This window comes from Cyclopterus lumpus, chromosome 20, assembly GCF_009769545.1.
Source record: "Cyclopterus lumpus isolate fCycLum1 chromosome 20, fCycLum1.pri, whole genome shotgun sequence".
NCBI classification, from domain to species: Eukaryota; Metazoa; Chordata; class Actinopteri; order Perciformes; family Cyclopteridae; genus Cyclopterus; species Cyclopterus lumpus.
Window position 1 is genome coordinate 17,781,568 of NC_046985.1, and position 13,809 is coordinate 17,795,376.

The 13,809-nt window shown below is 44.6% G+C and overlaps 1 protein-coding gene across 1 annotated transcript in view; it reads right to left on the bottom strand.

The window, feature by feature from the left end:
- Positions 1 to 3,117: 3,117 nt before the first annotated feature.
- Positions 3,118 to 13,809, bottom strand: part of reck (reversion-inducing-cysteine-rich protein with kazal motifs) — a 49,550-nt gene continuing 38,858 nt past the window's right edge. The window contains 5 exon segments of the mRNA XM_034560599.1: positions 3,118 to 3,339; positions 8,480 to 8,635; positions 11,088 to 11,161; positions 11,353 to 11,563; positions 12,314 to 12,503. Of these exon segments, the coding sequence (XP_034416490.1) occupies positions 3,118 to 3,339; positions 8,480 to 8,635; positions 11,088 to 11,161; positions 11,353 to 11,563; positions 12,314 to 12,503 (853 nt within the window).

Genomic DNA, 13,809 nt, shown 5'->3' on the forward strand with positions numbered 1-13,809 from the left:
GGCACTTAGAGTCAAACACAATGATGATGTAAAGAAAAGAACTCCCAGGAAGTCTTCAGACAATTTGGAAAAAGGAATCAAACATGATACAAGTGAACAAAAGATCATTATAGTGACGAGACAAGATAGATATCAACCTCCTGTCTGTGTGTTGAACGTGGGGCTGTAGACAGGACACATGTAGCTTAGCTTAGCATAAAGACTGGAAGCAGCTAGCCTCAGTTCACAAAAATACCTCTAAAGCTCACCGGAAGCCATTAATAGAGTTTGGATGGTCTGAACAGGTTAGAAAGAAATAACATATTACGTGTATTTCCTCTACCATGTGATACAAGAACAATGCACCTCATTACCATATCATGTATGTAACTATCACATTTATATTCAAGAAGCTTTTGCAGGTTGCTCATCGTCATGCGACTTAGACATGAGAATGACGTGCACATTTTGAAAGAAACCAGCAAAGCTAATGTTAGTTAGCTAGCTGTTAGCTAAACTATAGCTCCATAAAGACTCCCCTCTAAAACCACAAATTGGCATTTTTCCTGTTTCTCCAGCAACAAGGTGTTCATTAGTACGCTTTAGAAGTGTGAACTTTAACACAGTGTAAGCTAAGCTAGCCGAGCTAAGCTCACCACATCCAGACACACACACATTCAATTTATTTTGATCAATCTGGTCTTCTCCCTCTAGAGAAAGCACTTTCCCCCAAAAGGGTGAACTATTCTTTTATCTGAGAACAAATTCATCAGAAGCAGAAAACTTTTACTTTACAGACAAGTTTTTCTAGCGCCACATGAAATCTAATCAAACACTGAAGTCTTGAAAAGTAACCACATTCATGTTGGCTCCAGAGGACATGAAACGTAACAATAACCATATTAATAATAATAATACAAATTCTCCGCTACAGAGCTGCCTAGCACAGTAATACTGTTAGAGAGGGCGACACATTGTGCTGTACAGGCAGATAGACAAACACATAGAGACGGGACAACACACACTGTAGTACATTCTGGAGTAAAAACACTTCATAATTGTCATCATGCAATAAAGAATAACAAGTTATTTGCTTAAAAAAAAACATGGCACATAGGTGATCATCATCTCAATCCGTTATCAGAAACACATAAAATATAGAGACACTTCTTAACAAATATAAAGTTATTGCATTTTTCATTATTACTTCATATAAGACACTATACGTGAGGCATACTGGAGAATCTTCTCTACCCAAAGTGGATTGTGGGTAGCGACTCGCTGATTGTCCTTTAGTAATTAAATGGCTTCTAGTTTGTATGTACAGACAGGAAGCGTCCCTTTTAATGCGCTTCAGAGCTACTGGCCTCAGAGGGAGCGGGGGTCCAGGCCTGGCTGTTGGGGAACGTCCTGGTAGCACCTCATCTCTGGTGGTGCTCAGAAGATACTCCAGCAGTGTTCCTGGCACACTCACAACTTACTGTCACTTACTGACCTCCAACACGTTTCAGAGACGTTACTCTACTCGTCAGGGGGAGTACGACGAGGCTCGTGAAATGGGTTTTGTGGCTCTGGGGGAATAACCCTGATGATGTCCGAGTGACGTCAACAGGGTTTTTTCAGCTTGGAGACGATGAACATAAGACGCTAGCGTTTATCAGACAACAAGAATCGAATAAAAAAGTCTATCAAGTTAAATTATGGGAATTCTAGGGCTCTAAAAGTCAGGATGTGTCATGTTGATTCTTCCTTTTTCCCTTCAAAAAAAGAAAATCTCTCGTGCAGCTCCTCTGATTTTGTGAAGTTCTAACACTAAACTGGTGTAGTAAACTTCAAAGACTGATCAGGCCCTTAGCATTCCTTAGCATGCAGTGCAACATTAAGCGGAGACAACGAATGGTTCCACTTCATTTCAGAACGCTATAAATCAACTTTTAGAGTTGTGAAGGGGGAGACGGGGGATCCATCTCAGTGAACATTAACGTTGTTACGCAACATCATTACGCAAGGAATTCTTTTGGTTTCACACAGGAACAATGTGAACAATGCATCGTGTTCTGAGGATTCTTCGTGAGCACCACCTCAGAGAAAGTGTTACCAGGTTTGTTTTTGGAGAAAAGCTTCATGTCATCAGGTTGAACTGTGACATGTAACCCATACTGATCCTGGATCACCAACCAGCTCCCTCAATATTTAAACTTTTTGATTGACTTTCCGGCACTTTGTTTGGTCAGTAGTTGCGACCGACTTTGGAGGCTGGCTCAGTCCATGAGCATGGCACTAACACTGCTGAGGTTAGAGGTTTGAAAACACGAGGTCCATGGACATGCACCCTGACAAGCGGCACGTTAATATTGCTGATCAGACTCCATCTAATACCTGGATCACACGGAGCAGAGACTGACACCAAGTGTTGTGTGTGAGCGCAACCCTGCCTGACAGGGATGTGTTGTACTCGCCTGTCTCTGAATTCCAAAACGGACACACACACACACACACACACACACACACACACATCAAACAAGACAGAGTGAGTCATGAAATTTACATCCACGCTTAACAGCTTTCAGAGGAGAGCCTGCTGCTGGGACTAATGGATAAACACTGCTGGTATGAAGTCAAAAGCTTCTTAAAGGTCACACACGTACACACACACACACACGCACGCACGCACACACACGCACGCACGCACGCACACACACACACGCACACACACACACACACACACACACACGCACACACACACACACGCACACACACACACACGCACACACACACGCACGCACGCACGCACACACGCACGCACACACGCACGCACACACGCACGCACGCACACACACACACACACGCACACACACACACACACACACACCAGTGGAGGGGAAACCCAGTGAGGAACTCATCCACTGAATAACACTGTTCATACAAAATCTTTTCACAATAATAGCTTTTCCCGACGCCTTTGATTGTTTGACACGCAGGTGAGTCAATAGGAATGATTGTCGCCGGCGCTTCTTCTTGCTCATGACCACCCAAACACACACTCACCTTATGGGGGGGGGGGGGGGGGGGGGGGGTACTTTGGAACACTCAAGAGTTAGTGAGGGAGGGACTGGGCGGGTGGGAAATAATAAGCTCTTAAACCTGGTGGAGGACAGGGGCTGCAGCGATGAGGAGCCCCAGGAGGAAGCACAGGCCCGGGGGCAGGGGTGAGGGCGGAGCGGCCCCGGACGAGCGGATGTGGGAGGTCTTGATCTCGGACGCGAGGAACGCCGAGAGTGGGACGTGGGAGACCAGCGTGGGGCTGGCGTAGTTGATGAGGGAATCAATCTTCTCGGCCTCCGTGCTGCAGGCTTCGATCTGGAAACAAGAGGAGAGCTCGCTCAGCACTGGACTGGTGTTTTGAAGCCTCAATTTGGGCATTTTTTTCCATTTCCATCTTGTTTTTTTGCAACCAGATGTGTCATGAGAGGATGAAACGAAGTACAACTGAATAAGACATTTTAAGGCAACCAAAGTCTTACAAATAATGCTCTGGTTGGTAATCTTGTGGGTCAGTGGTTATCAGGTCTGTCTTACAATCAGAGGTAGGATTGTAAGTCTCTTTGGATAAAAGCATCAGAAATGAAAATGTAATGTAAAAACTAGAAAGAGTATGCTAAATTATAAAAGAATCCAGCCGTGGTGTCGACCTGTCCCCCTTGTATCCCCGCGCTAAAGCTTCCCCTGCTTTATGGTCTGTTTGACTCTAAATTACCATAATTTACTAAATGAGTATCATGACGTATTGAAGAGGACTTGAAACTAGAGATTGAGACCAAAAACTCACGTTTACAATGTTTACTGAGGGAATACATCAAGAGAGAAGTAGAGTCATTTTCTATCAACTTCTATAGAACCAGAGGAGTCGCCCCCTGGTTGCCATTAAAACAGGCTGCTGGCCATCTGGACTGTACCTCGCTGCATGTTGACTTTGGTATAACTCAAACTGAAAAGCCATTTTGAGCCCTGTTGTTTAGCTTCAGGGTTGTTGCTTGTCCTTTTGCATGGAACGCTTTATTCATTTTCATGGTTTTACTTCAGGAACAAAGTATGCGGTGCTCAGAATCGGAGACTTTGTTTTGGCACAACCTCCATCAACCCAGGGATGGAAATTACTTTACTTCTCAAACAAGTTGAATATGCTGTTGCCTAGTAACAGCTCAGACTAAAAGCCACCAGAAGAAACCTTCCCTCAACCCCTGCCAACCTGGGTTGTTTTGTATGTGTTCTTCTTCTGTATAAACCCAGTGACATTTTGTAATTCTTCTGCTTTTATTGAAACAATGTAGTTGAAATGTGTTCCATTATTTTCATAATTCAAATGGAATATGACTCGACAATGGAGGGGCCTTTGTCGCTGCAGCACAACAACTTCTATAGTTCATACCGGTTACCTTTCCTCTTACCCGGATCCTTCTGGAAGTCTGCCTGACTTATATATATATATATATATATATATATATAAATAAGCATAAATGAGTCAATGTAAAGCTGCCACTCTGACTCGCTGGGTTCATTCTCGCCATGGGCTTTAAAGAGGGAAGCAAGAGAAGTTGCTGGAGGCGAATGGAGGGATATTTTACACGGATAAAACAAAAATATAGCCGTGGAAAACTGATTGCACCAGACGAGTTGAATAACTTTCATATTCAGGCGGCATACGCACAGCGAGGAGCAAACCTGCGGAGGCACAAGCAATCTAAGCAGAATGAAACGCTGAGCAAATCTCCTCCCAAATGTCATGTTTATTCAAAACATGTTTTCTGCTAAATTACCGCACTGATTAAGGCAATGCCGCTCCAAATATCTGGGGGGGGGGGCAATGTAAGACTGTTTTCATATTTTCATACCTTTCTATTTCTATCAACCTTCATTTGTCATTAAACAGTGATGCATGTTCCTCCTTGGTATGAACATGCAATCTATATCTGTACATGCAATCTATATATGTACATGCAATCTATATCTGTACATGCAATCTATATCTGTATATCCTATCTGGATGAGGAATCAGAGACGTGAAGTTTTTTATTAAATGAGAAGATACTCAATGCTCTTCATTTGTCATGTAGTGCATTCATACAAGGGTATACTTGTTGAATAACCCCAACAAATGCTAAATTGTGATTCCTATCATTGTCAGGATATGAAATGATCTATATTGGGATTCAAGATTTGCTCCATATCGGCCAGCCCCAAGATGCTGACCCATATGCGATTCTGAAAAGTGCCAAATAAGTCCGGCTGATCAGGTCCATTCTGGTGTTGACTTTCTTTATGATGTTATCAACTTGTGAAAGCTGTTCAAAATGCCAATATTTTTCGCCTGCAACTCTAAAAAGATGTGCTGAAGAAAAAAAACTTATTTTAATGTAAAAAATTGCCTTGATATCGGAATTCATGGCATTTCCCTCAGATTGTTTGTCCGGACTTGATTCCGATCCAAAGTCTTTTCTTGTTGTTTCAGTCTCTCTTTGTCTTCTCTCTTTCCATCCTAATTAAATTCTTGAGTCTATCTGCAGTGTGCTCGTTGCTTTTGGGCATGGACTGATTCTGGTCTAAGATTAGACCAGAATCATTTTTGAAACCGCAGCCTGAAGACGTCTCAGCTCCAGATAGAGTCCTTTTTAACCCACTTACTGGGTGGCACACGTCAACCTCTTCCTCTTCAAATAACCTCACATGGTTCTCCGTCATGACTCAAAGGCACATTATGAGTTGTATGTCATTTACAATTACAATCAATTGTAGTTCTGAATGTTTCTCTTAGGCCAAAGAGAGAGCGTATAATAAAAAGCTGCTTGCTCGTGGTGACGTACTCTTTATATCTGGAGGAAAGAGCCTGGAGCGACAGACGTGTTCATACGCTTGGATTCAAAGACGGGGAGACCAGCCGCTGCGTTGTTTTGGCATCCACACCAAGACTTCAAAATAAAGGCGACAAAGAACTGACCTTTCTGAGAATGTGACAGGAAGTCTCACATTCATTCAATAAGTCGGTCATTCAATAATAAATATAATAATTAAAATGTATAAATAAAACAAAATCAAATAATAACTTAAGTGAACATTTTCAGTTCTGTTTTTTATTTATTTAATTTAGTGATAAACACAAAATCTTCAAAATAACAGGGCACCACCTCAGTGTTAGATTATAGTTTGCTCGAAAGACCACGTCGGTATGGTCATACACATACAAAGGATTACATTAAACAGTATTTTAGAGATACTATGAATAATATATCCTAAAAATATGGAGACATTATTCATACCAGGCATAAACGGCAGGTTTTGGCATGCGGGTGTATTGCTCCCATCAGGCTAAAGGAAACAGAGCGTTCATTTACTGACACCACCTGGTGTGGATGATCTGCATGTTATTTGTTTCAGGTAATTACACGGAGAGATTCAATGCTGGGTGAGCTAGACTGACTTTTGACAAGAGAGAGAGAGAGAGAGAGAGAGAGAGAGAGAGAGAGAGAGAGAGACTTTCCAATCAGGCAGCAGCTTTCAGCTCTAGCTCCTGTCTTACCTGTATTGTTTTGCAGATATGAAATTAGACAGTGACTGAATCTGCATTCTAAACCACTGATTGGACCTGTAATAATTCCCTCTCATCACTGCACATGTCTAAGTTGAACACTGTCGTATTAACATTCAGGCTGCAGCAGCACCAGGTTAAATACAGAGATGGGAGGAATAATCTCTGTCCTCTGCCCTCTGTCCTCTGTCCTCTACCCTCCATCCTCTGCCCGCCAGCCTCTGTCCTCTGTCCTCTGTCCTCTGCCTTCTACCCTCTGGCAGAGGATGGAGGGCTGAGGGCAGAGGACAGAGGGCAGAGGGCAGAGGACAGAGGGCAGAGGATGGAGGGCAGAGGGCAGAGGACAGAGGGCAGAGGGCAGAGGGCAGAGGACAGAGGGCAGAGGACAGAGGGCAGAGGGCAGAGGACAGAGGGCAGAGGGCAGAGGGCAGAGGACAGAGGGCAGAGGACAGAGGGCAGAGGATGGAGGGCAGAGGGCAGAGGACAGAGGGCAGAGGACAGAGGGCAGAGGGCAGAGGGCAGTGGATAAAGGACAGAGGACAGAGGACGGAGGACAGAGGGCAGAAGGCAGAGGGCAGAGGACAGAGGATAGAGGGCAGAGGGCAGAAGGCAGAGGACAGAGGACAGAGGACAGAGAACGGAGAACAGAGGACAGAGAACGGAGGACAGAGGACAGAGGCCAGAGGATGGAGGGCAGAGGACAGAGGACAGAGGGCAGAAGGCAGAGGACAGAGGACAGAGGACAGAGGACAGAGGGCAGAGGGCAGAGGACAGAGGACAGAGGACAGAGGACAGAGGACAGAGGACAGAGGGCAGAGGACAGAGGACAGAGCACAGAAGGCAGAGGACAGAGGACAGAGAACGGAGGACAGAGGACAGAGGCTGGCGGGCAGAGGACAGAGGGCAGAGGATGGAGGGCAGAGGGCAGAGGGCAGAGGACAGAGGGCAGAGGATGGAGGGCAGAGGGCAGAGGGCAGAGGGCAGAGGACAGAGGGCAGAGGGCAGGGGACAGAGGGCAGTGGATAAAGGACAGAGGACAGAGGACGGAGGACAGAGGGCAGAAGGCAGTGGATAGAGGACGGAGGACGGAGGGCAGAAGGCAGAGCGAAGAGAACAAAGGACAGTGGACAAAGGACGGAGGAATGACTGATACTGATGGATGTTTGTGCTCTTCATTCTTTGGAAACTTCTAGAAATTCTACTTATTGTTCTAGATTAATTTTGTTTAAAGCATAATTTAGCCGTGTAGAAAAGCAGAGTATTGATAAGAGTAGCTCCTAGTTGTAATAAAACCCAAGGGATAACTCTCCTTACCTGAAGGCCTGCGGTGGCCCAGGCTGAGCTGAGGGGTATTGAGTTGGTTCATATCTGCAACAAACCACTAGAGGCCACTAAATCTAACACACTGTTCCTTTAAGCAAAGTATGATTCAGTGCAGTGTCGATGCTTTCATACACACACGGCCACTATTCACAAGTACTTAATACAATGGATACGACGTTTGATCTGATAGATTACACTCATTAAAGAGGTCATTGGTGCGTTGGTGCATTATGGGTAGTTTAGCATATTGATATGGATCATTTGATTTGAAAGTAGGGAACATTTTGCATGAAAAATAACTATCACTCATTAATAATAAGGCAAATGAAGTGGAGGAGGAGACAGTGAAGGGGACAGATGAGTCCTCCCCCTCATTTTCCACTGTGATAACACAGTATGAATATTCATGTCCAGAGGGAGCGCTGTGGGTGCTGAGCAGAGCACAATACAGCTGTGTGTTCATACTGTGTATGAATCACCATTAACTTAAAAATGTTAAAGATGTCGAACACACTGCAGTGAAAAGCAACTAAATACACATGACAGTCTGTGTGTGTGTGTGTGTGTGTGTGTGTGTGTGTGTGTGTGTGTTACCTGCAGCGGTGTTGGCTGATGGTCCACTGGGGCGATGAGGACCACCAGCTCGTGGTCGATGCTCAGGTAGCCGAAGACGTCGCATTGCGGCACCGAGACATGAAGACGCATGATCTGCAGGACGTCGTGGACCGTCACCGGCTGGTTCTTGTTCAACTGCACCCAGGGGTCAGAGGTCACACAGACGGGGAGGTATCAGACAAAGCTTTAAAATGTCAGGGAAGAAACTCCTGCATGTTCATTTCATTCAAACCATTACACCTGCTGGCTGAACATAGAATCAGAAAAGGGCCTTTAAAGGCTTCAGTCATCACTTAGTTCACAAGGGCAATGTTGAAAATGACTACTAAATAGCAAGGATTATTATTTCTGTAGAAAAAGTCATTTTAAGATGTAATACGGTGAGAGAAAAAGTAAGAATTTTCTGAGAAAAGTAGTGTATCAGAAAATTGTAGTGTAAAAGTATTATCTTTTATAATATTATCCTTTCATTGGATTATTATTTGCCCCAGAAATGTGTCTCTCTACTTTCTTCATTTGAAATAATTCCTCTATTTCAAAGTAAACAATGTAAATAGAGCTTTTCTTCTATTCATAACCATTCATAACATGATAAATAAAGGTAAAGCAGACAGACAGGGTCCATATAGGAGTGCGTGTGGCTAACTTCCACAAATCAATACGTTGTTCTTCTTAAACTGGCAAATTACTTTGATATTTGGAGGCTGGAATTACAATAAGCAGCAAGCGTGAGCGTAAATCTCCACGGAGAGTTAACTAGCCCCGCTCCTCGACCTCTCAATCTCAGCCCACGTCTCAGACGCTCTTCGTGGTAATAGGACTTGATGAGGAGTAGGAGGCACATTCAAATCAAGGGGCAGGAGCGGAATATAAAAAATGAACCAAACTAGAGATAATAAAGACGTTATCAGCCATGTGATGTGATGGTGCGTATGTGGAACTAAGTGTGCTGAAAATGAATAAAAGGTGTTTGAATAAATGAATAATTAAAGGTCAGCGTGTGGGACTGAGGTTGCAGATTGCCACTAACTGAAAAGTGTGTAGGAGAACTACGGTAGACGATCTGGATCCAGGGTTTGGTTTGTCCTTTCTGGGCTACTGTAGAAACAACGGCGACGGGCACTGAATGTTGATATAAACTATTCTTCGTCTCAGGTAACATATTTATTAATCTGCTATTCCATTTCTGCCAACAGATCCCTCTAAATGCGCCACACTGGCTCTTTAAATTAAAAAATACAAACATAAAATAAGTCACTTTCAATAGAATGTTACTGATCACATTTCAGCTACAACACAATAATGAATATATTTGACGTGTCACGAACACAAACTCCACAGATTCAGCATGTCTACCCCACAATGCAATGCAGACAGTTCGGTCAGAGATGATGCTGCGTTATGCTAGTAGCGGCTAACTTAGCCTGAGGCAGAGACTTCTTTCTCTCTGCTCCTGATTTTTATTTCGCTGTCAAAAACTCGTCTGACTCACGTGACATCACTTGAGGACTTCACACAGCTCCCTCTGGAGACATCGAAGGTGGGACCCAACACTAACGCTTTATTGATATGAATGAATGAAGTGAAACAAAATGAAGAAAAGAAAGCAGCGACTCATGTATGTTCGCTGCTGCAGATCCCATCAGCTGTGCTTGTGTTTGGTATTAGCAGGCTTAATGATGAGCCCTCATATGATGTGCTCGTGGATTACAGCCAAGTTGACTGACAGCCAAGAGGGGCTTTGTCGTATAATTGAGCTGAGTATAATAATAGTATAATGAGTTGCCGGTGGGAGTTATTAGCAGCCAAGTGTCAGTGTCTGTTTGGACGTCAGCGGGCCTCAGGCTTTTAGTGCAGTTCAACAGGTCCGAGCCCCTCGATGCTTGTGCTGGAAGCCTCCGGAGAACGCCTTAAAACGCTGCTGTTTACTAACGAAGCTCTGCAGACCCAAAAGAAACCTCCGGACAGCCGTGGCAGTATGTCTCTCTGCTCACGGAGCCACTGAATAGATATCGCCAGATGCTATTTTCAGTGATAAAAACGCCTTCTTACCGGTACATTGACTGTTTCAACGTGACATTTCAGGAAAAAAGCCCACGCATTACTGCTGCACTCATTCTGTGCTCAGACTCCGCTGTGCCGATTCTTCCAGAGTCCTGACATACTGTACGTCTCCAGCGCTGGTCTGCCCATATGAGGCACAGCATATTTGTTTTTCAGCATTCGGCTGCAATCTGCTGGTGTTTGTTTTATTGGCACCACTATGTACCTCCAAGGCGGTGTGTGGGGAAACTGACAGACTTGACCGGGACACCCACGATCCACAGTTTAGGTCATGGTAGGACAACTCCATTCATTTGCTTTGCTACAGTGGACTTATTTTGAAGGTTTCACAGTGTGTGTGTGTGTGTGTGTGTGCCTGCCGTGCAGTCGGGGAATTATAGCTTCCCCAAGTGATCTACATGTGTAACTACATATGATACCGCCAGCAGAACACAAATCTGCACATGAATTATGTTACATATTATTAAGGTGTAATAAGAGGCAGCTTCGTCACACGAGGAGGTGAAGTGTGACCCGTCTGTACCTTAGAGAAAGTGTTCATCTGCTCTTTGTTCCAGAGGATCTGCAGCATGCTGGCACATATCGGACAACAGGCTCCTGGAAAGAGGTCAGAGGTGATGGATTAATTCAATACAACCCTTCAGAGACTGATGATGTAGACTCATCATAAGGAACCCTCTCAGTGAGGAGAGCCTTCTCTGACAAAAAGAGTCTTCAAATTGGGATTTTTATGCAGCAGCAGCAGCAGCAGCAGCAGCAGCAGCAGCAGCAGCAGCAGCAGCGCTCACCAGGTGGGGTGACGGGCTGGCAGCCCGGAGTGGACAGCGGTGGGCAGGGAATCACACTGCACGCAGAGTCGGGGGCCCCGTCAGACATGGCCCCCACGGCGTGGCAGGGCCCCTCGTAGTCCACGGCCACGCGGTCGGTGAAGGCGTCACACACTGTGATGTAGGTTTCTCCGTTATGGCCACAGACTTGCTGAGGCTTCCTGCAGGCATCCTGAGAGCAGAGCACGCCGAGCAAATGTATTATCCATAAATGGGAGAGGGGGGTTTCTCACAATGAATCATAATACACGGCCGAGTTTAAATATCAGCCTATGAATTAAAACCGTTATTAAAAATGTAAAAATAACTCATGTGCTTTCAATCTATCTATCTCTATCAGTGGGCATCAATACATCCCGATGTAGACTAAGTTGTCCATCAGAAAGGTTAAATAACAACAATATAAGACTGCTGTTTATTAGGTTGTTCTAATCCAAGCTCTCTCTCTCTCTCTCTCTCTCTCTCTCTCTCAATTGCTACAATGGGGATTAGTGCCATATGTTCTATTTACAGCTAAGAAATTACAACAAGCTGACCTGAAACAACAATTAAGTGACAGTTGAATGTATCTCATCCAATAGTCTTGTTGTTTTTACTATTTGTCTAGAGATAAATACATTTTAAAAAGATGGGGATCAATGAGCAGAAAAAGAACAAAAACACATGAGTCGACAAAAGGTAAGATTCAATTATGTTAATATATATATATAACCATAAAAGTGACTAAACCTCACAACATCTCAGCCTCTGCTTCTTACATTTTCATAATTTGTCTCCCAAGTCCCCCAACTACATGAAAGTGTAATGGATTACTATGGATATGTAAAATATAAATATATCGATAATGTGACATGAGACTAAAAATCATTTTAGATTTTGAATTTATCCACATTTGTAATATGGAAAGAGTTGTGTAACCCACCTGGCAGTGACCCATGTAGGCCAGGGTTTTCCCCGCCTGTTGCAGCTGGCATGGACTGGGGTGGACCAGGCCGTCGGTGTCGCAGGCCGGCTCCAAGCTGCTCTTATCGCAGGCCCCCGGGCGGCCCACACACTCGTACTGCAGGCAGTCTGACGAGTCACTGAGACACACGCGATACTTCGGGATGCACCTGGAAACACACACACACACACACACACACAATATAACTTCATACGTTTGTCTATACCACGACACGAGGACGCAAGGACACCAGGGGAGAAGCACCACACGACTAATAGTCTGTGTATTCACCCCGGGCGAATATGCTCATGAATGTACGTAGCTCATAAAGGTCACCATGAAACTTCCCCAGTTGAGTACTTACATTAAGACAATTATTTATCGTATTACAAGTTTCCTGAAAAAGTTATAAGTAATATGAAAATAAGGCATTATCTCATTAAATATGTGCTAATTTGACAGTCCCTCATGGGAACGCACCTCGAAGTCCATGGGTCCATGAGTCTGGAGATCGGGAATGGGCTCCAGGCTACACAACATGGCCACTTAACTTCACGACACGTCCCCCTAGACAACCTCCAGGATTAACCTCCTTCTTTTAACCATAACCATGTGGTTTTGGAGCATTAATCTAACCCAAACTACCCTTTTCGAGGGCCTGTCGTGATGGACCCACAGACTTTTCTGCAACCTGTGGTAGAAGGTCACCTTCACGCCTTCATTCTTTGAGCGGGTCCGTCTGTGAGCTTCATAGCACCACTCGCCTGGACCTCCGCTGTGCCCTTAAATAAAATCTGTTTGGCACTGAATGGCCACATTGCCTTTCATTTCTATAACAGGTGTGTATGAGACACAAAAACACAAATCCTTAAATCCCTCAAAACTTCAGAGGCTTGTTTCATGCAAAGGCCTCCCTGTTGTTAAGCTAAATAGAGAACTAAAAAATGGCCTTTGGTGTTTGAATATCATAAGAAATACTTTTTGTCAGAGGCTGAAAATATAGACGCCGTCTGTGTTTCCTTAGATTTATATTCCTGTCAGCATCTCGACCATAAGTGAAGGTTCAAAGCTCGCGGGCGGAGTGGAGATGAGGGATGATGAGGATGTGAATGTAATGGAGTAACAAACAGCATATTGATGAAGGTCTTGTGTGCAGTGAACCCCTGCTGAACCACTGCCAGTGTCCATGAGCTGTAGAAGAGTAGCTCATTGAACGCCCCCCTCGTGTTTTTGGTGGATGGTGAGCTGAACGAATCCGTTTGCAACCAGTGAGCGTTAACATGAGCGCTCAAGTACGAGGATTTACGATGACGGCACGGCTAGCCAAAGTCTCAAAAGCCAGTTGGACCAGCGAGCGAGGAATGCTTGCTGCATAAACTTGCACTGACCACCAGGGGGCGACTCCTCTGGTTGTATAGAAATCTATGAGAAAATGACCAAAATGGCGACGGCCAAAACGCCAAACTCAAGGGTTC